Source organism: Grus americana, chromosome 8 (assembly GCF_028858705.1).
Source record: "Grus americana isolate bGruAme1 chromosome 8, bGruAme1.mat, whole genome shotgun sequence".
NCBI classification, from domain to species: domain Eukaryota; kingdom Metazoa; phylum Chordata; class Aves; order Gruiformes; family Gruidae; genus Grus; species Grus americana.
The window spans coordinates 11,014,369-11,041,532 of NC_072859.1; the positions used below are offsets into that span (position 1 = coordinate 11,014,369).

Genomic DNA, 27,164 nt, shown 5'->3' on the forward strand with positions numbered 1-27,164 from the left:
AAGGCTGGTGGGAGAGAAGATGGTGCAAAGTGGAGATTCACTGCCAAACAGGCAGCTCATCTCTTTCTTGGCCTCAGAGTCTGAAAGATGCTACGGCAATCGTTCTTATGGTATAGCTTACCCACAGTAAACATATGTACTTAACAATGCCTGCATTTGTAAGGTGCCAGAAGGCCAAAGTTTGTACTGGATGGTAGTATCTGAACATGGCTGCTGGGGCTGTCACTGCCCGCCTTCCTTTTCCCTTCTGCTAGCCCAGGCCAAGGCTGTAATATCTGTGAACAAAGTTGTAATGAACAGATGAGGAATTAGACACGGAGACACCTTTGGGCAGCAGCAGGGAGCTGCCTGTGCCAGGCAGCAGTGAAGAGCCACAGTGCTCACCGCTGTGGCAGCCGGGGAAGGCTCCCTGAGGACGGGCAGACTCATTGCACTCGCACCGGCCGCAGTTGTCTAAGGCCAGCTCTGGCTAGGGAGAAATGGAGTCCATTCCCTGCCCCCTTCCCCTTCTCTTACTTGCCTTCCTGTGTCATCTCCTGAATCTGTAAGTGACAGGTTCCTCTACGAGCAGCTCAAAATTACAACACAACCTGCTGAAGCTCAGAAGGCCTGTGCCAGCTCCCAATTATTACGCTTTTTAGTGATGGCAAAAGCATTTAAATCCAGTGTAAACAATAACAACAAAAACAAACCAAAAAAAGATTGTGGAAGAGAACAGGCTAATATCTAACTACAAAAAAGATCGAGAAGGAGGATGTTTCATCTTTTTACTTCGTGTGCTAATGAGGTAGGATACAGAAAAAAATGCAGTAAGCAGCAAGTGCTTGTTAGCTGATGTTATGCAAGAAAGCATGAAGTGTTTCTACTATGAATCAAGAGTGTGATGTAATGGAGGTTTAATAGAAGGTGATGTGTGATATATTTTGAAAGATTAAAAGAGCGCTGTGCCTTATCTGCTGCGCGGTGTCAGCCAGACCGAGCGCACCGTTCATGACACAGTTGTGCAGCTGAAAAGCCGGGAAAGACTCCAGTCCAGCTCACAGGCAAATCTGCACCAGGTTTGAAAAATCACTCGGACCTGCCAAAGTAAAACCTTAACAAGCACAACTGCCTTTTGAATCAAAGTCTGTAGGTTTGCAGTGAACAGGCTGCTGAGGGGCACAGGCAGAGATGGCTCCTAGGGGACTGGGTGCCTTGGGTGTTACCGTAGTTTCAGAGATGAGGAGAAAGCAGTGAGGAGCAGCACCAGCCCTTTGGACAACAGACAACTCGGCGGAGGATGTCCTATCAAGATGAATATGGCTCAGTCAAGAATTCACTCTCTACTCATCTTCTACCTCAGTTTTTTGCTGCTCATCCATTTAAAAAGTAAGATTTGCGCTTTTTCTTATTGTTCTGACATGTCCTCTGGGTAGATGACTAGATGTGCAATTCCAGCAGGAAGCTTGTGTTGTCAGAAGGCTTTAAAAATTTGATGGAGATGCCAAAAAGATTTGGTCCACAAAACTAAGTTGTATGAACTTGTTTTACGATAGTTTTCCTGATCTTCATGCTTAATTTTTTTTTAATGAAGAATGAAAGCGTTAATACCTTGCTTCATGTATTGAAAGTACAGCAATCAAATGTTCTGTTAAAACTGTGCCTATACTTTAAAGTGTGTGTTTTGATACTATTCGTCCAGTAAATTTAAACCTATCTGATTAGCATCTAGACTGATTTATCCTTTGCTAATGCTGTTTATGCTATGTATTTTAGTAACACGCATTGCTTTATTATATAAGCATTTTTAATTACAACCTCTAGAGAAATCACATATTAAACAGCTGTGATACAGTTGATGTTCTAAATATCTCCATTATGAGGGAGTATAAGACTCCAACTATTTTTATAGAGAAATATTCTCGGCAAACTTCCACATAAACAGAAGTATGCGAAATATTGGAAGTCACAATGGGTTTCCTTGATAATTTTGTCAGATGGTCGAGAGCAAATACAAGCCAAGGAGGCTAAATGGCCTCAGCTGGTGAGGCTGATAAATGTTTATGAAAAGCAGTAGCTCTTGAACATGTTTAAAATGAAGACAGGCAGGATGTGTGTCTGTCTGAGGAGCCTGTTTGATTTGTGTCTGTTGAACGTGAATCACAATAAGACAAAGCTTTGAGCAGCTGCCATTAAACAAGAAGACTTGGCATTAGCGTACAGTGTTGTGTAATCTGGGTCACCTTCTGTTGCTGCATCACTCAAATTGTTACTTGGACAGTTTGCAGCCCAACATAAATTAAAGACTGAAAAGCAAACAGATGCAGTTGGATCAACCAGCACTGAAAAAACCCCCAACCTGACACCAAACCACTTTAAGATACAGGAAAAAAACACACAATGTCATAGAAACATAATTTTATCTTAGTAGTTTTCTTCCTTGAGGATGTACTGATGTGAATCAGGGAAGCCAAAATGTTCTTTCTAAATTAATTCACAACAGGACATATCCTGGGAGGAAAAAAAAAAAAAAAAAAAAAAGGAGAATGGATCTTCTACTTCCAAAAAGCAATTTTTAAAGTCTGTATAACTCTAGGATGAACAACCAGAAAGTCACTGAGACAGAGTCTGCCATTGAATTAAAAGAAAGTAACAGGAACAATGTTAGTTGAGAAAATTTCATTTATACAAGGCAGGCAAATTAGAACAAAATATAAAAGCTTTGGGAAAGGGCATAAAAAGTGTTTATAAATTACAAAGGTCACATTAAAACCATCACAGACAAAGAAAGCATTGCTAGAACGTAAAGAAGAAAAAAGAATCAGTTAAAAAAAAAAAAAGAGAAGATTAACACAAGTTTTGGCTTTGACCTCGGGTGAGCTCTGCTCAATGTAGGATGGCAAAGGAGGGAGAAGTAGTTGTGTGTCATTTTGTGCCTTTTCCTTAGCACAGTTGGCTGGGATGACATTTCAGATGTGGCATGAGTTTTCCCTGGGTTATGGCCATATGGCCAGTCTCAAGCAAGAGGCTTTTCAATCTTGGAGAACTTTCCTTCTCAGAAAGATTTGTGGCTGTTGCAAACTGATGTGACATAAATTGATATACGAGGATGGAGCAGCTACAGTGGGAGACAGAATCAGGCTCCGGAACATATCTGTATTTATCGATGCAGTTTATTTAATGACCTTGATAGGTCTTTTTCTCTCAAGAAAGTTTGTACACCATTTGAAACTGCTAACAATTTCTGTTAATAAAAACATAACTGTGAACAGATAAAACAGAAATAGAAGATGAAGAATTCACTGCAAGTACTTCCTTAATTAAAAATTAAAACTGAGAAAGACCAAGATAGAAAGGCTGAGGATTAAACAGAACAGAGATTATTGCTGATATTTATAGAAGTTATATCAGCCATTATATTTTTAAAATCAATGTACTGGACTTGTCTTCCCCCAAAGCATTCTAAAGTCCTGCTTAAAGTCTTCCTTATAATTATTTATTCTAAACAATTTGGGAAATAAAGAGTATTTAGAAGCCAAGGCTTCCTAAAAACATACCCACATATAACTTTTTTTCAGCTCATCCATTCTCCTGAGGTGAATAGAGGTATCCATACCTTGAGAAGTGTCCCATATGGACAGAAGGTGTTTTAGTAACAGTCACAATGAAATGGAAGCATTTTTCAGGAATGTTGCTATATGAAAACAAAGTATTCTAACATAGGATACAATAAGTATGTTGAACTAAAAAGAAATACAAAGAAAGTTGTTCAACATTATTAAAAAAATTGGGTGCCCTCTTATTTGTAAAATAGCTCATGTATACTTTGGAATGTATTATGAGATACTCTTCCTTAATTCCTGAATAACACTAAGCATTGAATAGATCGTAAACTTTTATTAAAGTCTTCTGGCTGCACATAAATCTTCCGTAAAGCTGAAGTGCTCTGATGTTTGCTGCTGTCGTGTCCCTGAGGTGAATGGGTGCTGCTGGTGGAGGTGTGGACACTGCACACCCACCCAGGGGCAGGATTTCTCTGCTGGCAGGTGATTTTTGTCTAATTCACATTGTCTTCTTGACATCACCACAGAGATCAACAGAACAGCAAGCCTGTGGAAAGGTGTGGGCAAATTGTTAGACTCTAGCCCCCTGTTTCTCTGGGGGCTCTGCAAAACATATTCCACAGGCTGTTTCCTTCCCACACTGGCTTACTGATGGAGCTATGAATCAATTAGAAAAAACATTGTACCTTCTTAACTGTCCTGTGCCTTTTTCTTTGTTGGAAATTTCTGTTTTGCTGACACCGGGAGATTTTATTTTATTGGGGCACAATTAAATCAGATAAAATATACTAATTATCTTTCCATTGCCAGTCATTACTTTATATACCAGAGAGTTTCTCCAACCCATAGGTGCTCAAGTCATATATATTAGTAGTATATTTCTTTTTTATAATTCCCTACATTTTTTTCTCTTTTACAGTCTCCAAAACACAAAACATGAAGATGTCAGACTACACTGAACCAATTATTTTTGCGTAGGGACTCTCTATAAACAGAGAGTTTGAGGCTTTGTCTAAAATTGCAGTCATAGGAGTACGTGAAGTAGTATTCCCCATTCCCTTATTGTGAAGGTAGTGGTACAGATGTGCAAATTCATTTATGCCTTGTGCCCATGGTTATAAGTATTGTATGCAAGCCCTTGATACAAGTTGGTTTTAAATAGTGTTTTGTGCACATAATTTGTTTCCATAAATTATACCAAATTAACTACTTCCAGAAAATTAATCTGAGGGGCATCCAGAGATGGTCAGCTCTGTATGGGGAGGGACCATGAATCATTACATACAAGAGTTGACCAGAAGCACATCCCAAATGCAGAACAACATTGATAACTAATTGCTGCCATATTATTGTCTAACAGGAATTGCCAGCTTTAACTCTGGGCAGAGAGTTGCTTAAGAAACAGAGGAAGAGAAATTATGATAATACAGGTATATTGAGGCATCGATTTTGCAAGTGATTCTGTGTAGGGTCAAGTGCAAGTTCAGCATCTTTTATCTTTATGCAACATCCAACAACTCATCTTTTTTTTTATTAACAAGTTTTGCAATAGATTATCTATCACTAATGCAGAATTATCTTCTTTTGCTTTTGGCAAAAATTCAGTTAAAAAAAGTATTTTAATTTCAAAACTATTTTTCTCCATTTTAATGACTTCATGACCTTTCAGCAGAGCTGAAAAAAATTACTATTTACTTCATAATATTTCCCCCGAATGTTAATAAATTGAGAATGGAATTTAATTTGCGAGTGCTGTTAATGTGAGTAGAATACCTGAGCTTTACTTGCATTCCTTTTCCACCTCTCCGAGATGTCGGTACTATGCAATTTTTCCCCATGGACAAGAACTTTTAATTTCCCGCAACTATTCCCATTACTCACACAACTTCTAATTATTGCTTAATTACTGCATTAGGACTAAAGCTCTACTTATAAAGAGATTAGTGGTTTTGCTCATACCACGCATCCCTCACGCACACTCAGATGATGCAAGTAGCTTTCCAACAAAGTATTGTTAGGATGCACATTTGATGAGTTCATAGCAGATTGGGCACTTCAGCAGATGGTCGTTAGCCTGGGTTGGAGCACAGTGCCTGGCAGAGCTGCAACCAGCAACGGCTGAGCACAGGCACCAAGAGTTCTACACCTTGCTGTCTGTCCTAGCTGTCATGCATTGCATCTATATCATATCAAAAATTAAATACCTTTCAGCTGTTTGCCGTCATCTTAAGTGAGTTTAAAGCAACAGCTTCTTGACCCAGTTGTAAGGGTGTTGTTTTTTGGGTTTTTTTATGTATTTTATTATGGATAACATCTCCATGTCTAAAATCAAATGAAATTTTAAGAATGTAAAGTAGTAGCCCTATAACTTTTAAACAAGGAAGTAACTTCTGCAAGATGGATCCTTTTGCTTAAAAGTGACATTAAGAACATCCCAACTGCACCCGTATTTGAGCCTTTCAATTCAAATTCTTACAAGGCATCCTTAAGGTGGTACACCTACCATTCCAATAGCAGAGCAAGACTACCAGGTTTCAGACCACCCCTCCTCTGTGTGCTTTGTAAAAAGGGAACTGTTGACACTGAGAACCTCTGGAGGTTAAACATTTCCCCATGTCCTATATTAGTCATCCAGAAATTCTAATGCAAGAAATAAGCATCTTTGAAAATTTAGCCCTTAAATGACATTGATTTTGGCAATACAGGATAAAACACTGAATGATGTATTCACAGTCAAGGAACAGAAGGGGAATTCTGAAGCAAAGACACTGATCAATCTCTATAAGCGGGTGTTGTTTGTGACTAATCACCTATTTATTACATCAATTTATTAGGAAAGAGCCTGATGGGAAAAAAAGGAGGTTAGGCAAAAGGGTGTTTTATCACTCATGTTCAACCAGCAGCACAGACCTTGCACGGGTCTTGAAACACTGATACATTGTGCAGCATCAGTGATGATGTGCAGCATCGGAGAAACCGAGGCTGGAATGTTAAAGAGTGTCATACAAGCAGAGGACATAAACATAATGTTTTAACATATACATAAACCTTTCAAAGGTATCTTCACCCAATGTTTAAATCTATGTCTATCCACAGTTGGTTTTTTCCCCGGTGTTACTTTTGATGAACCTAGGGTAGAGTCCTGCCCCAGTACAACTCTCTACACCTTTTCCTCTCTGCAGGAGGGAACCCAGGGAAATAGTAGCACTGCTTAGAGACTGCTCAAATCTTGATGGCCAAATTGAGTATTTCCCTATTGAAAAGCTATATGGAAAGGCAAATATTTTGCTCTTATGTGTTGACAGGAAAATGACATGTAAGACACAGGAGAGTAATCAATCCACTGGTTCAGTACTGGCTATATCCAGTTTTGAGTGCTGCTGTGAGGGAGAGAGAAGCAATTAGGAAAATGCTGAAGAGAGACAGCAAAAATAGGAAGACATTTAGAAAGATGTGCCCTGTGAGAAAGGGTCACAGGAAGAGAAGCCTGAGGGAGGACATGATTACAGTTTTACCTGCAAAAGAGAGAAGAGCAATCAAGGAAGAGGATGAGATCAGTTGCTCCCTGTGACCTTTGGAAGGGCAGTCTGCAAAATAATAGATTCCACATGCAGCAGGGAAAATTTGAGAGAACTTTCCCAATTGAAGGATAATTACATCTCTATATCAGAACTTTTTAATGAACAGATTAGAGAAATATCTGCCAGAGGTTGTCTAGACTGCTGTTTCACAGCTGGTGGCACACAGATGAAGGGCATTCAGCACCACCTTGGGGCAATCTGTGAAGATCTCAGGTGGTGGAGCCCCAGAGAAGCACAGGTCACTGCTTGCCCCGAGGGCTGTGGTGGCACTGGGGCTCCAGGGCAGCTCAGGCACAGCTCCTGGGCTAGGCAAGTGGATGGCTCCCTTCCTGCACCACAACCTGAGATTATCTGCTGTTCAAAACAAAGGCAGCCCTGAACCTAGCTCCATTTGTTGCATTAACAACAAAATTGTTGCCTAAATTTCAGTTAGAAAATAGTTTACTCTCAGTTTTTGAGATATCAGGTACCTACTCTTAATTTTTTTGGTACCCTAGGCTTTAAATAAGCACTTTGGCTATTGAAGGCACTTATTATGATGGGGATAGATAGTACCCCCATGCTAGAGATCATGTAGTTTGATTCCCAGATTTTTGATTCAAATCATGTATCTTTTTACTTGCAATTTGAGTATAATTGATAGATTGGCAGTATGATGCAAAAATATTTCATTAATGAATGGATTATTAATAGTATATAATTTTCATGGTCACAAAACCTGAAAAGGAATGGAAAACATGGATTGCCTGCTGATCCTAAATTTTACAGCCAGCTTCTCACTCCATATAAAAAGGCAATGCAAGACTGGAACCTACCGCACCAAAACAAGTATCAGGAAATTCCTAGGAAACCCTTTTAAGTGGCCTTTCTGGACATGCTACAACAAATTAACATTATTGTAGGAGTCTTCACTCTGATGCTTCATCTAAGATAAGTTTAACATTTAATTTCTATAACAATAAAAATCACTTATTTATGAAACATTAAGGTTTAAAAAATATATGTCTATATCCTACCAACTACCAAGTAATAAAAGGATATACATTAGTCCATTTTCCTTAACTCCTGATATTCAGTGCGTTCCCTCTAATAAATAAATCAGAGAACTAGCAATCTAAGTGCCTTTGATACTGCCCACAGGGGTTTGCAGCCAAAGACCTCTCAAGGATACTTTTTTTTTTTATAATTCACATCTTGGCATTAAGAAAATCATTTAGACAATGCCTCAATCTCTAGGCAACCTTGATTATTCCCTTTGCTCTTTGTGATGGCCCAAGAAGGAAAAAAGGTCTTCATATTTACATTTTAAAGGGAAACTTTTAAACCTAATTGGCTCATCTAGAGTCACAGACGGTAGGCAGGAAGTACATAAATGATACATGTTATTTTCTAGACTGATATAACAGATTAATTTCTTGCTTTTAGAGACTGACATGTTTCGTCAGTTCTCACTGTGCTTTTCTGTTTCCTCAACCATTCACAGTGCCATAAGGTATGAAAGCCCTCTCACACCAGCAAATAGCAAAAAAAACCCCAACCCTCCAACCCGAATAAACCTTTTTCCAATGAGATTCTTATGTTTACTTTATATTGATTATATTTCATTCACCCATAAAATGGGTCAACAGAAAATTGCTTCCGTCTTTTGACAAATACTCCAATTGACAACGCTTCTCCACGGGCAGCCTGACATGCAGTGACACACACCACGCAGCTGCCACTGGAGCTCTAAAGGACTCCTCCAGGCTGAGCAAAACACATTCCTCTCCAGGCATCAACAAAGCAAGGCTGCAGTTGCTGCTGAAACTTCAGGGTTAGGGCAGCTTCTGCCTGCCTGAAATCGTATCAGCGGGGACAGAAATCAAAATATTTCTAGGGCTAAATATTTCTGTGGGTAGAAAAGGGGCATGGGCTGCTAACCCGTTGCATACAGTGTCCCTGCTCCAGCAACTAAGGATCAGGGCACTTGCCTGGTGCATCCTTCTGCGCTGGGAAGTGCTGTGCTTGAATAATTGTGGCCTGGGTGGATGCTCGGGGGGAGAACCTCCTTGCTTCTTTTTACTGCTCTTGCTTGCCTGCCCAAGGCTGAGCATACAGGAATCCTGTTCCCTTAACCTTTCCTTGAATAATGAGACAGACAAAGCATCTTTAATTACCTTAATCAGGGAATCTGCAGACAAGAATACATTCCTTCAAAGCACCCTCAATCACCGTGATCGAGATCAAGATTGTGGGGAAAGGAACTAACCTGTGTACCCCACCATAAGTACTCAGCCATGGACACAACTGTGGGACATTTCCTTTGCCAACAGTTTCTGAGAGGCGCCACTGTGTTCTTCGATTACAGGACTACCAAAGGCTGACTGCCCTCTCAAGCAGTTAAGCCCAGGACTGCTCTAATTCACATTTAGACTGCCAGGGGAGCTATAGGAGTAGATGAAAGGCAGTATACATTGGTCACACTCTTCCCTTGACAGTTCCTGTTTTCCCTTGTTGGGGTTTCTAACAGGGATGCTACGGAGCACTTCATTACCTCTTTGTTCCACAAGGAGGGCCCTAGCCCTGAATTTGACTGTGACACATTTCTTCCTTTCTTTCAATGTGAGCTAGAGGTCTTTGAAAACAACGTAATTTAACAGGAAGCCAAAGCAAGGACTTAGAAAGATAGACATGCAGTCAGTCTGCAAGGATTCAAGCAACGGCAATTTAAGTAACCTGCACTGACGGATTGCTCACAGCAGGGAATCCAAAACTCTCACTGTAATAATCTAGCCTTGAAAAGACATCTGTATACGGCAGTACCTTCAGATGTGTTTTGCTAGACTTTGTGGCAATTTGTAGGTCTTTAAAAAGCAGCTGTGGTACTGCCCATGCTATGGCTAACCATCCATGAATCTGAACATAGTCAAGTGTCCACACAGCTGAAAGAACAGATCAGGCTCTGGTATCAGCAAAAAGTCTGCGGTATAACTCACCAACCTGCTAACAGCTGGAAACAGAGCCCCTGGGAGTATGTCTGAACTAATGCACGTCACTTTGCTGCTGCCTGGATGTCAGCTACCTCTGGTACAGAAATGGTGCAGTTGTGTTAGCACCGTGCTGAATCCAGGCTCATGCTGAGAGGCAGAGCATGTTAGATAAGGCACCGTGCCGTGCTAATACAGCTAAATGGCACCTGGATCAGAGCTGGCTCAAAGCAGGTAAAAAGGATTTCTGTCTGCACCCATCTACCTATACCTCGTTATTTATACAGGCATCTTGCCAGGGTCTCTCTCTCAAATGCAGGCAGGCAACGCTAAATATACTGCAGCAATCTGCTGGTGATCCGATTTTGGTGAGGTTGAAGAGTAAACTGGAGCTGAGAATTACATACACAGTTCTGGAAGTGTTGATTATGGGCCACATGAGATGCAATTCAATTGCAATGGCCAAGATAGAAAGTCTGCAGGCCACATGGTATGCAATTCATCTTTGCTGACTCCAAGAGCTGCAAGAAGGGCAAAAACACTGCTGAGGTCTGAGACAATGTAAAGAAGTCCTAACTGTACCTGCTTTTCTCCAGCAGCCCCTTACCTTCCTTTGATAGCTTCATGGATAAGGTACAGAGAGAGAAGGTACCAGTCTTACGTGATAAGAAAACAGAGGCTACATAACAAAAGAAATATGCAATGACAGTGAGAGAAGCCAGAGAATGACACTGATATACCAGGGATTACATCAGAGATATTGAATGGGACGAAGATGTGTAGAGCCCTTGTAGGTTCTTTCTGTGACTGTTCAATCTGAAAAGCAGAAGTTAAAAGAATGTTGAAAGTAAAGCTTCACTTTGATTCCTACCTTGAAACATAGGAAAATATGAAAAGTGTATTTGTGGGAACGATAATCCAAGCCTCCCCTTTGATGACTATCTGTATACGTATTTGGAGCGGTATATATCATGACAGCAGAATGCAATTAAGTGCCTCTACAATGCAACTGCAAAAAGAAAATACCTGGCCAACATTTTGTAGGACCAATTCAGACTTTCTAGCTAAATCCATCCCTTCTCTCACGTTAAACACAGCTGACATTTGTAATTCTTTATTCACTGCTAATGGTACTGAACATTTTGCAAGCCTCAGTCCATGTGAAAACGCCCTCTCCTTGATATAACAAGAGCTATCTGTTCTGTTCTCTCTTGAGTACGTCTTAAATGTCTGATTCAATTTAGTCTAACATCTACCCATTTTGGAGCTCATGGAAAAGTGCAAGAGTAAGGTGACTAAAATCAATTGCTGTTTTTGAATTCAAAAGGCTGTTTCCAAAGAATACTGGATTTCCTGAAGAACAAGTAGACAACCCAGAACTTGCACCACTGTCCGTGGCAGTGAAGTGACAAGACGGAGATGTTTAGGGGCTAAACGTTCATTGGTTTAATCAAGAGAAGGAAGGATTAGCACTGAACACCTCTGAAGAATCTGGATAAAAGTCTTTCCAGCAAACACACTGACCTAATGATCTGATAAGTGATGGAAAGAAGGAAGGAAGAAGATACAGTTCTGCACACACAGTACAACAAAACCAGATCTACTACAGCCTAAAAGCCATAAATACTCCTTCAGATGCTGCACTTTGGGGAAGCACCTGCTGGTTCATAGATACATATGAGCACTTTCTGTTCCCGCAGATCTCTGTAAGCATTCTTACCACCCAGGGACTGAGGAGAATAGCTTAGAGTGGACCTCCTATATCCCCACCCAACCTTCCTCCCTGAGCTGACAATGGTTTTGCTGCAGTACAATATACTTAAGCTGTAGGTACTTCTGAAATTCAACTAGTAGCATTCAGCAGAGTTGTTTTCAGTTTTATTTATTCTGGTTTAACTTTGTAGGTCCACTGGTTTCAGTGAAGATGTTGCTTTGCTATCTCCAGTCAGGACCAACATGGCTTTGCTTTACATAGCCAGGAAATTTGTAATCAAGAGTGGTTTCTTTTCAAGTAGATGGAGAATGATGCCTTTTGAGATACTTGAGATGCATCAGAATCTCAATCTTTAATTTTAAATTCTTTAAGATTCTTTAATCTTAAAGAATTTGATTGTCTGGCAACAATGACCTCTGCTCATTATATCCCAACTCTTAAATTAAACTTTGAGGGAACTGCATTCTTCATTACTACTAAAAGCAAATGGAAACTGTTATTAAACTTTACAGGGATTTTTGTATAACAGATAAGCAGCAATTAGAAATGTGTTTGCATCCTCAACTACTCATTTCTTCTTTGGGCTACCATAGAAGCATGTTCCAGAGGAAGCCCACGTAACAACTTGCCAACTCTATTTAGTTGTGCTTAAGTTTCAGACATGCTGTGCCAACTTTTCTACAGACAGGGGAACCCTTTCCTTACTTTTATTAACATAACTGCAAACATCCAGGCAGTTGAGAGACTGATTTTCCTGTCTTCTTTTAACCCTGCACATCTTTCATGCCATGGCTGTGAATCAGCCTGAAGAATTCCAGGTCTTCATGGGTGACTGCTTCTTTTCTGCAATCACTGATGAGCATCAACACTTCCATTTACCACAGGCATGTGGTTATGCATGCTTCCAGTAAACCTAGCTTCCCGAAAATAAGGGCTTTTTATGAAATCATTGTGGAAAGTTCCGAGAAGTGGATGTAGCACAGGCAATAGATGCTGAGCTTTCTGCTCTAGTTGACAAAGTTTTGAGGAAGTGGGTTGGACTAGATGATCTCTAAAAGTCCCTTCCAACCCTGCCTATTCCATAATTCTGTTATGTGAATCCTTTTCTATTTACCTGAGCCCATTACTACAGTACTGGTATAGCAGTCATTTCAGGGAGTATAGCAAAACCACTGTCCAACCAATTGTGGAACATTTATTACCATTCAGTAATAAGAAATGATCATTAGAGTTTGTGGGAAACTGGTTAGTGACAAGAAAAATTGGGAAGCGGAAAGTATAAGGAAAAAGACTGCAAAGTATATTTCAGACTCCATTTGAAAAAAATGAACAGAAAAATCAGTTACTAGCTTCATTAAAAATATTAAATCTCCATCATGTTACCACTCTAGTGCAGACTTGGTGACTATCTCTTCAGGCCCATCTGCAGAGCATTAGGAATGTGAACATGGTCCTGAATAAGACCCCACGCTCAGAAGCATATCCTGACATCAAGGCTGAAAACAGTCTTAACACAGAGGAAACTCCTACCTGCCGAACAGAGCTTGAATGTTATAATGAATGTTCAGCTGTCACAGAAACATCTGCAAAGCTTGTCATTTGCCTTTAAAAAGACTCTAGTGTTTTTAAGATCTTGACCTCGATGAGAGGTCCAGTGATACAGCCTTTTATACCGCAGTCATGCCCTATTCCAGCTATTACATGCCTCATTTCTGTTAATCTTCTCTAATTAGTTCTGCTTCTCAAGTGAAGTCTTGGAATCTAACGTTTTTCTGTGCTAATAGTGAGGGCTTTGCTTTCATGTTCAAGGTCAACCCAGCATTTCACCTTGTAAAACTCATTTGTCCTCCCAGCACTTACATTTGTATATTGAGTTTAAATTTAGACATCAGTTTAGACTCTTTCAAAGACTTTTACTGGATTTAAAGTTATCGTTAAAGGTGTGATCGTGCCAAAAATCAGCAGAGTCATGCGAGTGTGGAAGAACAGGTTTCTTTTGGATTCTTTCTCTTCCTTGCAAATGTGCAGAGAAATTTTCCATAACAATACCTTCAGCTTTTTCCTCGTGAGGAGTATTTCATGTTTTACAAAACGTAAGCAGATTGAGCCTCATAGCACGCAAGCAAGCAGCATCTCAATTTTACAGGTGAGAAAGCTGAGCTGGAGAAGGGTGAGGTGAATACCTTGCTTGCAGTGAGAGAGCTGTGAATACAATCCAAATGATCTCCCTGTTCAAGCCAGTAAATTTTAAAGATAAAGCAATCGTGTGTTTATTCATTCTTACATGTAGGCAGACTTGTATCTGTGATGTTCATTGCTAACTGTAAGGATTTCCTTTGTATATTACTACTTTTATTTGATAACTTTTAGCCTTCTTTTATGAAGGGATTGATACACTCTTTGTAGTCACTAACTTACCATCCTATAGACTTTGTGAGGATTGGTGAGATTCAATGATTACTAGAGGCACATGACGGCAGAGGTGTCAACACTAACGGGAAGGAGGCATCTGAGCCCCAGGCAGGATACACACTTTTCTCCAGCTGATGCTGCATTCAGAATGGCAGACTATTTTCAGGTTAACAAAACTTGACTGGGCAAGGGGGGAAACTCAACCTTCAGCAATATATAACAGGCTACAATCAGTTTAAACAGCTTGCTTAGAGCATTGCTGCTGCAGCTATGGATAAAATTTGCAGTTCATCTAAAAAAAAGTCACCCAACTTTGATGCTTTTGGATTTAATGCTGTCATGAGTTGCAGATGGATGTAATACAGGAATAGGATAACAATAGAATAGCAAGCATTTCTATGGTTATTTTCAGTTATTTCATAGGCAACAAGAAAACCTGTTAACTATTCAACCTACTTCCTTAAAAAAACTATAACAAATATGTAAATAAAATATTTAGAAAATACTTAGCTGTACATCTGTCCCTTATTCATCCTTCTGAGAACATGTCTCTGCCTTTCCAAGGATGTTCCAGAATAAAATAATACACTGCAGGGCTGAATTATATGCTTGAATTCTGCACTGAGCAGGATACTCAGCACCTTGCAGTGCTGAACTCTGAATACAATTAATCACACTCTAGACTGTTGCCACAATCACAGTGTGCTGCAAGCACAGGTTGTGGCTCATGGCACTCAAGAAAGCATCCTGGAATTATGACAAGTGGGAAAACACTCCACCTTCCTGTAGGCGGGCATTGGAATATCTGTCTATGCTGAGCCAAACTGTTTAGAAAGAGGAAAAAATATATATTTTTGAATATCTGTTGTTTGACTTTCTCAAAAGAGTGCTTGTTACAAATTAACATACCAGAAGCTTAAATCAGAATGCTGCCATATTGATAGGGTATTAGGGACTGGAACATGGTCTAGAGGATAGTATGGGACAAGAGTTAGGAAGGAAAGGCATCCTTGCAAATTGCTTTTTTAAGTCCTTCTTTAACTCCAAGTTGTCACCCAGACATGTTCTTAGTGCAGTAACATAAACATCCACTTTATTCTCTCTCCCTTGCTCAGTGTGTGGTGACAGTGGTTTTATCATTGAAGTATTTTCTCTATGGAGCACTCTGAGTACTGACAGCTCTTTTCTCTTTCCCTCCTTCACACTGTCACCCTTCTATATTTGCCTTGACACTGTCTTCACATTGTCTTGACATTGTTCTGACAGTTAAGAAAACTCAATCACTGTAGCAAACAGCCATGACAATGTGGAGAAGAAAAAGGAAAAGTGTTATGAAAATTGTTTAAGGAACTGTGAAGAATTTATAGACTAGTGAAAACAAGACCTTGCTTTTTCAAAACCATATTCCTAGTGAGTTTTGAATAAAAACTGCTTTATAAAAACTTCAACTGAGGCTGGCAAAAGCCATCTCAAAGTAGTCAGCTGACAGTTAGAGATTCTGGACCTGAAATTCAGATGTTCCTAAGCAACAACCCCTCTTACAGCCACGAATTCAGGTCCTTTATGAGAGCTAACTCACTTCACCTCCTGGAGAGCGGGGCACGCTGGATTACTGTGAATTGTTGACTCCAGGAACTCTCCACCTACACTTTCTCCTAAGCATGCTGCTCAAACTGGGAGCAGTCAAAAGACAGGTGGCAGAGGAGGAGGAATATCGCAACAGGTTAGTAAAGGGAAGCGATGTGCCAGCTAATAATAAAACAGAATTGTGTTTTGTTGGTTCACAATTAAGAAGAGAATAGCTTAGAAAGAGACCATCACCCCCTAGCAATCAATCTAACAAATGCCAAGTACTGTGGTAAGAGGCAAAAAATCCAGCATGAGTGGGGTAAGTTTAGTAACTGTTAAGTGTTCCTCTGGTTGAATTAAACTTCCGAGTAACTTCTTAACTGTTTTGGGATAGCAGAGACATACTGAAGTGCTTAAAGACCGTGCATGTACTTAAGTTTTGTGATTCATCAATATGATAAAAATTACTACTGGTTAGAGTAGGAATTCTGTCATCAGGAACCATGGGGGGGTAGGGGTGGGTTTTTTGTTTGTGGGTTTCTTTCCAGAAAAGAAATCCCCACATACATACAACTTTGATACTACTCCTATTTCTTGGTACTTACAAAAATACCTAGTAATACAAAAATTACTTTTAAAAGCTACTTTATATTATGTTTGCATGCATACAATCCACATCTCACCTGAAAAGCGTAATGAAAGCACACCCATTGCAAAGCTGAAAGGAGCTCATCAGCAGGGCAGGCTATGTTGCTCTGTAGGTGATGTGTAGCGTTCCCCGCAGATCAGACAAGCCCTAGTTCTCCAGAAGGAGCATAATTGTCCCTTTCCTGGTCCATTACTGCACCTTGCTTTCTTTTCCCTACGTTAAGTAGGGAGGGAAGGCAGCCTGAAGCTTGTTCCCTTCGCTGCAGACCCCAGGCATAGCAAAGGCTGGTAACCAGGCACTGAACCTCTCCTCACAGAGCATAGGCTCTTCACCAACATCTCCCAAACTGCAGGGCTAGCCTGGCAGCAGACACCCAGATGGTGTGGCACAGGCCTGGACTCCAGAGCTATAAGAAACCTTAGCCATCCCCCACCCCTACCCCCACCATTAGCTCCCTAAAGAGCTGAGGAGGGCAAGGGGCTGGAGGTGCTAATTTGTAATCTGCTGACAGACCTGCACCTGGCTTGGCACAGCCACCCCCAACAGGGACCTGACCCACAATGCTGGGGACCTAAGCTTTCTGCTTTCTCAGGTGTAACCCATGAATGAAATACATGGAAAATACAGTGATTCCTGCATGTATCTCGAGCTCGTATATTTAAGATTACAGCATGATGAAAATGCTAGTAAAAGCTTCTTGTGACATCAGAATTTACAGAAATAAACCTCTCTCAGAAAATGAATGTAATTTGTTGATGATAAGAATGAATCAACACACCTAATAATGAACACATGATGCTAAGAGTGAATTGCGTATGCACATATACAAGCTGATGCTCATCTGGTTAGATTTTGTGGCTAATTTCATATATGCAATCATGATGACTGAAGCACAGGTAAGACAAAAACAGAACAGAGGCAAAATGAGCCTGAAGAATCATTAGCAGAAACAATATGCTTCCATTTATCCAGAGAGAAAATCAAGCTTTAAGCGCATCTGCCTGAGATCACTTGATGAAGCATGGGCTGATCCAATTAAGAGAAATGGCACAAAGGAGAGGGCACCACATAAGTGCAACCACTTTGGAACTGGAGACTGTGATCCATAGTCTAGGTGCTATACTGGATGATGATACTCCAGCTGCCTTGGCAAGCTGAATGATAAATGTTTTAGCGCTTCCTTCCTACGCTGTTATGCCTACAAACTCCCTTGATTATTAATGGAATAATATTTGTTACAGTAGGCTACCATGGTCAAATCAATACCAAGTGTCTTGGAAAGACACCACAGCTGAATCTCTAATTAAGTAAGATTTTTTCTCCTTTCAAATGAGACACTGTTTGAGTAGTACAGTAACAGTGCCTTGTTCTATTCAAGGCTATCTATAATTAATAATCCCGATGATCAAAGGAAATGTGATCCTAAGAGAAAATTGCTTTTGAGAATCCCCAGGTATTAAGTACTGAGAATTACTTCTCAATCTGCTCTGCAGTCTCTCAGCACAGTATGTTGGATGATGCCCTTTGGGATCATAAAACAAGCCCTGTCATAGAGCTCTCTGTAAAAAATGCTCCCAGTGAGATAGTCACTAGATATTTATCATGTATTCATTATTTGCATCAAATCTTACTTACTGTTTTCCTGGCCAGACCTTTATTATTACACAGATCTCATTTATTTATATAGCATAACGTAGTGCAAAGCAGGGTCAGGATGCTGCCCTATCACGTACTCTGTACTGGTAAGGCTAGACTGGTATCAGTATGAGAAAGATCCTTCCCCCCAAAATAGAGTATTCTTTCTGGGTTTTCGTCATTGTATGGCACCAAAGTTTCTTTAGATAGAGAAGGGTTCTCGATATCAAGCTGTGGAGGCTCTAGTTCTCTCCTCTTGCTTGCTAATCTTATCTTTCACTCCCCAGCCACTACACCACCCAAGCCCTCCCTCTGTCTAAAGAACAAATTTATGTTCTTTGTGACAAAGAATTCCACTGTCACTGCCACAGGGATGACTCAACCTTACATCCAAGGGAACAGCAGGCCAGAGCATCTTTATTGAGCTCTGGATCATTTTGTGGAGAGTGAGCACTTCAACACAGCTCTGGGAGGCATTTGTGTTACCCTGTCGAGCTGGTGTCAAGAGTGACCTCGTGTCCTGGGGCTACAATTATTGCAGGCTCACTTACCAGGCACACTGAGTTAGTGTAACTTCCCATTGCTGCCCTGTAAGTCCAAGTCTGCTTTGGATCAGGCCTCAGAGGAAGAAAAGAAGAATGCATGGAAAAAATCTAAGGCAGAAAAGTGAGAACTAGGAAAGGAAGGAGAGACAAGGAGTCGTATCTCCCTCCTACATAAATTAAACAAACAGAGGAAATAGAGGAGAATATTAGCAGAGAAATAAAATAATAAAAAAAGAAAACCTCTGAGAAATGACACCACTATACTGATTGCTACTGGATAGTGTTTATTTATTCATGGTTTTAAATTTTGTATCATTTCACTGGCAAAAATCTTACTGCTCTAATTTTGATGACGGCTTGCTGGATACCTCTTCATTTATAGCAGATATTTAATTCCCTAGTGGCAGGTGGCTTTATTATAAAACACACCACCACATTAGGCTTATAGAAACAATTTGCCTTGTAGTGATATTCCTCCAACACGAGAGGCTTATTACTTAGCTTGTTCCCCAAGGACGGCTCCTGGGCATACCCTGATGCTGGTGAATATTCTGGGCTTGCGTTACTTCTACAATGAAGCACCTTACAAAGGCTTCAGAGAAAGGCATCCCTAGTTATAGAGTGGGTTTTCAATACCTACTCTTGCTCTTCCTTTGGGTCAGTCACTCCTCCTCAAAGGACACACGCACACTGGAGACTGAGATCAGTGCTGTGAGACCAAGAGATTCCCTGAAAGATCTCTGACTCTGCATGGCTCATGCTAGTACAGTTGGTCTAATTCCCCTGAATTATAGGATGCTTGCACAATGCTTTGAGCCTGGAAAGTGCTTTGAAAGCGCTAACACTTCCGTGTAATGCTTAAAAAAAAAATAAATCATGTCCTTCTTCTCCATGTCTGGCACATGTAGGTTTGCAGCTTGAGATTTTCTTATCTTCAATTCAATTTGAAAGGTAGGGACAGGGAGCAGCAAGCATGGGCTGCTCTGCAAGGGAGGGGAAGCTGGGAGCTGAGGCTGACAGCAGAGCAGGCAGGGCAGGGCAGCGGCCGTACCTTGAAGAGATCAGTCCTACTGGACCTGAGCAAGGCAGGCAGAGCAGGTGATGGCAGCCGGGGTTAGCCACAGTCCAGTGACTGCCAGACAAGTCTATAGTGACACTGCAGTCAAGAAGTCAGGATCAGGCTCAGTCCTGGGGCACAGTAACCAGGGTCAAGCTGTGGTCCAGTGACCACCAGGCAGGTCCATAGTAAGGTCAAGCCCAGACCTGGGTCCAGGACTGGATCAGTGGAGCACAAGGCCAGGCAGATACCAAGGGTGAGAACCTGATCTTAAGAGTAGCTTCCAAGCAAAGGAGGGGCAGGCACCAGCTGAGGCTTCATAAAGCTATGGAGCTGTGCTATCAGTATTGACCCTGGCAGCCAAATCCCCAGGAGAGGGGACATGCTCTGGGCCTGACAGGCAACAAGCTTCAATAACATCCTGCACCTGAGTTGTGGGCAACCACAAAAAAACCAAAGATGAGCTTGTGATCCATCACCTCGAGTGAGCTTTGGGGTAAAAGGGCAGTCTGACATCCTGCTTTTCTGTGAGGAAAAGGCTCCTGATACTTTGAGACAGAACAGAGGCTTTCATGTTGTAGAGACATAAGCTGCCTTAAAACCAACTTTGGCTATGGCTATACTGCTAAATGATCTGGCACTTCTGGGGATGATGTATCACATTACTGAACCAGTATTTGTTAAAGGTTTCAAAAATCGGGCATAAAAATGAGTTTATTGTAGCTCAAAGTTGTTTTTATTTCTGTTATGGTTATGTAGCCCACAAGGAAGGGAAATTGTCACTTCGGTAGAGCATCTGGGCTAGTGTGACACATACAGCCTTGAACCCTCTGAGAAAGTCATCAAGTGACTCACCTAGACAAGTGCTATGACATAAAAATATGCCAGGGCTGATGAGAGCAGGTCCACCAGCTCTGTGTGGCCTGGCAGTGTCACAAGCTCAGTGTACTTTGCTGTGAACACCACTACACAGACAAGTCATTGCGTTCTGCTGCAAAGTGAAAGGCAGTCAAATGAGCTGCATAAATAACCATGCGATAGAGCCAGCTCCTTACCTGAGTGCAATGGTAAATGGCAAGCTGAGGATTTGCTTTGTAGATACCAGTAGAATAAGAATTCTGATTTTCCCAGCAACCTCCAAAAAATCATTAATATCTCTCATGGAAATAGTTTCTGTACTCCCACAAACTCAGTTCAGTCCAAGTTCTCATATGACAGAGAAGACAATGTGACCTGCAGCTGCTATTCTCTTGGCTTTTCTTTAACTTTCATTCTTTCATTTGATTACAGTGCATTGCTGTCAGGTGCAAGCACCTTCTGGAGTGTCATCAAGTGAGGGCTTGGCCAGTCCTCTCTAGGATTGTAGTACAGACAAGGAGAGGGTGCTGGCTCTTAGGGAAAGGTGGAGCTGGTGGAATAACATCTTTGCAGGTTATTTAGTGTGTTGGGAGTTTTGCCATTATGTGGACCGAAACTAATAATTCCATATCATGTAGCTTAGAGTCTTATTAGGATCTGCTTCTAAGCTTTGGAAATAAAATGTTGTAAAACCATGAAACAAATTCATTCTTGCTCTGTTACAAGTCAGTAAATTTTTTTAGGATGCTACAATACGGTTTGTTTGCAGGTCAGGAAAGCTACCACAGATGTGTCAGAGCCATGGCCATGGCAGAGCTTCACTGTTACATGAAGCTAGTGTTTAGAAGACTAGCCCTCTGTAAAAGTCCCCATTACAGCATCCTTCTATTGGGCATATGACTGATTTTTATCTGTATGAGGTCAGTGAGGGCAACTCGCACAGATCATGATCACATCGTTGTTCTTCACCAATCTCAATGTTATTATGGTCTTGGCCCTGTTGGTAGCTGCTCTCAGCACAGGAGCTCAGCAGGAGAGCAGATGGAAACTCTGGTTGTGCCAGTCCCCCCAGTTAGACTCTAGCCTGTCCCAAAATACAGGAGCTGTGACTTTTCCCAAGCAGTCTCTAAATCCCAGTTGGTAATTAGCTCACGCAGAGCTAATTGTAGGTGATCTGTATTGAAAACACTTTAGTAAATAACAGAAAGGGCTGGAATGTGAACTCCTCTACAAAGTTCAGACTGTAAAAGAATGACCTTGCTTTCTCTGTACTTGCTGTGCATCGTAGCCACACTGAAGCTTTCTTCCAACTCCCGTGGCATTTAAATCACTGTGCACTGTATTTCCAGCAACACAGTGCTGATCTGCCACAGGGCTGAGTACTTTTTTAAAGTCTGGGGAGACAGGAGAAGCAGCATCATGATTTTGATATGAGAGTACTGTTACATAGCATGCAACTGAAATTGTGTGAGAAAAGGACTATGCATTCAGCAAGCCTGGAGGGACAGCATGCATTCCGGTGGCTATGGGTATCAGTGTGATGCTAGTCTAAAATTGGAGCTGATCTTGCTGTTCTGCTGCATTTTGTTGGCTTCAGCAATGTTTAGTTCTCAGCTGTATTACTGAGAACCTACTGGAGGCAATCTCAACATCTGCACACATCAGTGTACAGCTTTGCACCTAGAAACTTTAAAGCATTCATTTCCTTAAAGACTTCAAAGCAGAGCCTAGTGAGCCAACTGGGAAAAAAATTAAATCTATAAAAACCCTTATGTGTTTTCTCATGGTTTTTGCCCGTTCTAGTATGTTAAAAACCATCATTTTCTGAATGTGCATTTTGTTGCTAGAGGTTTTGCTGTGCAGAAGGGATATGGTGCATCTGATATAATGTGCCTTGATGGGATCTTCTGGTGATCTGAATGCTATAAAAACAAGTGCTTGTGGAGACTATGTCAAATGGGGAGTCATCAAAACCTGGCTGTGAACATATGCCTGTGTGATACACCTGACAGTAACATCTTCCCTATGATTTGCTAGTGTAGTACATTTGACTGGTGAGCATATACATATTTTCTTGAAGCCAAAATTCAAGTGTGACTTACAGAGGGCAAATCTAATTTCCTGAAGTGCAGGACTGTGCAAAGTGGAGGTGAAAATATCCCTCACCAGAAGAGAAATTCTTGCCCCATGTTACAGGTTGGTATGATGCATTTCTAACAATCAGGGTTTTAAGCCTATTCAATTTTGACTCACAGGAAGAACTTACACCTGGGCCAGTGTTACAGACATTTGAGGCTGTATGTTAAAATCACAGTATCTTTATGCAATACTCTATACCGGAATCACTGCTGTAGGTTGTTTTCATATTAAGAAAAGGACAGAGGCAATGAAGCGGAGGGTGGAGCCACAGATAAAGGAGACCGAAGAGGATGCCTTCTAATGGCTTTCAAAAGCAAACAACACGTGGACACGGAATTTAGACCTGAAGTCAATTTTGTACTTAATTTTTAGCCCCTCTGCTCCAAGCTCAGTACGTCAATGATTTAGCAGCAATAGGCAGCATTTCTGACTGCTTTTTCTTTCCCGTGTCAGTAGTTGAGCACAGTGGTAGCACAGCTGCTTGCGCATAGTCTGACCCAAATGAAATCTCAGTGCTGCAAGTCAGCAGCGTCTGCGTGAGGGGCAGCGTCTCCCAGCTCAGCCGGGCCCCCAGCTCCTTGCTGAGGCTGAATTCAGCAGGAGCCAGGAGCTCAACAGGAGGTGGGAGCCTCTGTCTTACACACAGGCAAAGTGCCACAAACTGTTTCCAGGCTCCAGAGAAGCTGCGAGACCTTGTGTCTCTCAAGGCGAGATTTGGCCTTTTCAAGAGGCAACAGCTTCTTTGCTCCCTATTTTCCACTATTTGGAATTCAGACAGAACCAGGAGCAACTGGATTTCACCCAAACTCACAAACTAACAGTTTTACGCTCTGTTATTCCCTCTGTGTTCCTGAACATGTCCCTGTGCGTGCAGAGAAGAAGTGAGACTGTGCTTTGGTCTTTCTGCAACCCTTTTCAGCTCTGGCACCATTTCCCTTGTTACTTTGCCATGTGTCTTCTTCCAAGGTGTACGTGTTAGCCTTCCTTCTTAGCATAGCTGTGAATACTGGCGGTATCTTTCCAAGCAAGCATTGCTCTCATTTTTCCACTTCCCCAGCACCACTTACACCCCTCACTGGATTCACATATCAGGTTTGGAAATGTCAGGTTATGCTCCCATTAATTTTAAAAGGCTTGATGCTGCCATCTTTGTACCTCTTGGGAGCAAGGCAAGAGCAACACCTTTCACAAAAGCATCACAAATCCACCTGTCCAAAGAAGTTCATCTAGGTGTGCTGAGAAACCTCACCAGGGGCAAGCAATACAGAATAACATTTTAAAGTATAAGACATAATTCATACCCCTAACTAAACCCACTGAGGTTTTCTCTATTTCTGAAAAAGTTTTCATCTTCTTACAGAAGAGATCTTTTCACATGTGGCTGTGTATCTGAGTTATATGCTGAGGATGTCCCCAACTTTAATGAAGCCCTAAGAGCAGCGCAGGCAGGAAAGGTATTGATTGAATCCTTGCGACAAAGACATTTAACCTGCAGAATCACCAAATCTTTCCTCTAAGCAATCAAGTTTATTACCTAAATAAAATTGTTTCAGATTTTAAGCAATAAATTTTCCATGTTCTTTGCCTCTAAAGAGCAGATAGAAAGGCAAACTTGAAGCCAGCTCCCAGGTTCCCACCACCACATATTGCTGTTGTTGCTCACCTGCCTATTTATCTCCCATGTCCCTATGTGGAGGAATCCTGTTCTGTAGTATTACGAATAAATTCAGCTGCATGAATTCAACTAAAAAGAAATTTCATCGCTTCTAAAGGGAGAAGGAATACCTCATTACACTCATGTCTTTGCTCTTCTGCAGACTTAGAAGGTGAGAATGTGGAGACATATCATGAACCTCTTAAAAAGGAAAGTTATATTCAGATAGAGCGTATACAGTAGCGGGGATTGCACAGCAGAAATCAGTTCAGTTTCTACATCAGTGTCTGCATCATTTACTGTAATGGATATCAGCTTCCTTCTGGGCCTGCATCTTAAAAACAAAAATATCTGTGCATAGTAAAAGCACAATGATCACTATGCACTATCAACTTAAACTGCAGTGCTCTAGTGCTAAATGTAAAGCAGCAGCAGATAAATCCTTTTGTTCACATTAGAAACCAGTCTGTTTACATTGCTAGTAGCACCACGCCTTGACGTCCAATTGAGCCAGAAATCCTCCAAATTCAATCTGTAGGAGCCCCGTTGAGCTCCTGGGCCTCATTCTCCTCCTGTTCCCAGCAAAGACACTAGGGGATGATGCAAAATAAAGTGAGAGCCAAAAAATATTTACTTCTAGAAGTAAAGAAAGCATTTACCTCATTTTCGAGATGTTTGCTTTATTTGTCCACTGCTGGCAACACAAGTCGCAAGCTAATGAGCAGCACCCACTCCCCCCTTTTCTCAAGCACCCTTGCACTAGCCAGAAAGCAGCCGCGTGTGTGCGCACGCCAAAAGAGTGCGTTTGAACTAGCATACCTCACCGTGGCGTGATAAAACAGTCGTTGCATGGCTGCTTTGTAGGAAAGCCTGTCAAATTGTTGCTGTGCTTAGTATAATCAGTCGGCACAGCTGTAAGGACTGCGGCTGCTGAAGTGCTCATGGGGTAAGGAACTCCGGGATGGCACAAAGGTAAAAAGGCAGCGAAGGAAAGTGACAGCAAACGGTTATGTCCTTCATTCTTGGGAGACAGCACCACATTAGTGTGAGCTTGCAGAAGTGTTTGGAGAATAGAGAAATGAAGACACTGATTTAATAACCAGTTCTGTGATTCATAATTTGAATCACAGATAGCTTTAATCTTAAAGTGTTTCCTAAATAACGTTTTAAGATTTAGATGCTATTCAGTTGTAACTCTTACGCTAATATACAATACTTCTGCTTCAGAAAATAAGTTAATTTATTTTCCTTGGTTTTGCTGATACAAATGTACTTGAAAACAAAATTGGCTTTTTTTGATAGAAATGGAATATTTGTGCAACCGCCTTTTCTCTTTTCTGCCTGTGTGCGCTGGTGGTTACTATGGTAATAATCGTGATTCAAGATTTAAAGCCTGAAAGTGGTTTCTATAACAACATGCTAGGATGTTTTGAACACACAATTGAAGTTGAAGATTCAGGATTAACCCTTTATGACCACAGTATTTGTAGACACAACGACAAGCACATGCTTGTTTGGCAAAAGTTTGTTCATACCTTCCCAAGGTACGCTGGTTCATTGAACAGGTTGAGTAGTAATTCCAGCTGTGGATAGCACAGGACAGGTCCTGGGGCTGGCACTTCTGTCCCAGGTGAAGCTTGCAAAGGAGAAAGGCAGCACAGTAATTACAAGCTGTTCATTACGTTAAAAAATTAAGACAGCAGACAAATGTTTTGGGAGATGGGCAGGGGAAGGATAAAATAGCATTAGTGCAATGTTTATGAAGTTTGAGACTTTAGTCTGGCAATCAGAACTGTGTGGAAAACCTGAAATGATCTATTCACAGAGAATCTCGATGGAAAAGCTATTTTGAGGGCTAAGATAGCCCCTTACCTGGCTCTGCTTATCCAGAATGGCATGCTTTCATGTCCTGTTCTACCCCATCTGCCAAATGCTGATCCACGAACACATCTCTGCCTTTCAGACCATGGTGAAGGTGTCTGATCCCAATCTCTGTCACTGTCGATTACGCAGCTGTGCTCATCTCTTCCCTAGTTCTTCAGGATACATCAAGATTGAATCTATACGCACTACCACAACTTTCTAAGGCTGTCTTTGCAAGGAAGTTATTGTCACAGTGATGAACTGTATTTTCTGTGTCACGGTGCACTGCAGATAAACTGAGATATGCTTCATTATACCAAAGCCAAGCCCTCTTCAATGCAGCACTAAATGCCTTGGGCAATATTTTAATATTTCCAGTTAAATGCTAATTATTTTAAGATCTCACTAAAGTCATAGAGCTTGATATTTTAGTTACACAGGTTTGCACACTTGTTTTAAAATCCCAGGGGCAAGTTTTAAACAAGAAATGAACACAAGCATTGAAGGTTCTCGTTTCTAACTCCAGACACTGGGCTATCTAGATGCTTGCTACCGTCATGTTATCCCATGACCTCTTTAGTGAGCTTATTTGATCATAAGGTAAGCCTTCAGTTGAGAACAAATGCTGTACGCTGTTGTTGAGTCAACAGATGGCAGACTGAAGTAATAGCAATAAGAGAAGCAATGGTTCCTTCATTTATCCCAATGAAATTTTATTTTTCTGACCACAACCAAGATGTCAATTATAAAGGCTATTTTAGCAAATTAAAAACAACAAAAGCCCCCACCCAACACACATTTTCTAGGCTGTTGGTTTTTTTTTTTTTTTTTTTAAAAAGAACACTTTTTTTTGCTATTGTAATTCAATCATTTTTTTCCTTAGGAGTATTTTTAAAGTTTCATTTCTCAATTCATAGACCAGCATACTGTTTTTTTGCTATCCATTTCTTTCCAAAATGTATGAGTTAATAAAAAGTCAG

The 27,164-nt window shown here is 41.0% G+C and overlaps 1 protein-coding gene across 3 annotated transcripts in view; it reads left to right on the top strand.

Annotated features, from left to right (window-relative positions):
• Nucleotides 1-1,150: 1,150 nt before the first annotated feature.
• Nucleotides 1,151-27,164, top strand: part of CRB1 (crumbs cell polarity complex component 1) — a 103,425-nt gene continuing 77,411 nt past the window's right edge. For all 3 annotated transcript variants that reach the window (XM_054833644.1, XM_054833645.1, XM_054833646.1), the window contains exon 1: nt 1,151-1,368. In XM_054833644.1, the coding sequence (XP_054689619.1) occupies nt 1,293-1,368 (76 nt within the window). In that variant the 5' untranslated portion in view covers nt 1,151-1,292. The remainder of the gene's footprint in view (nt 1,369-27,164) is intronic.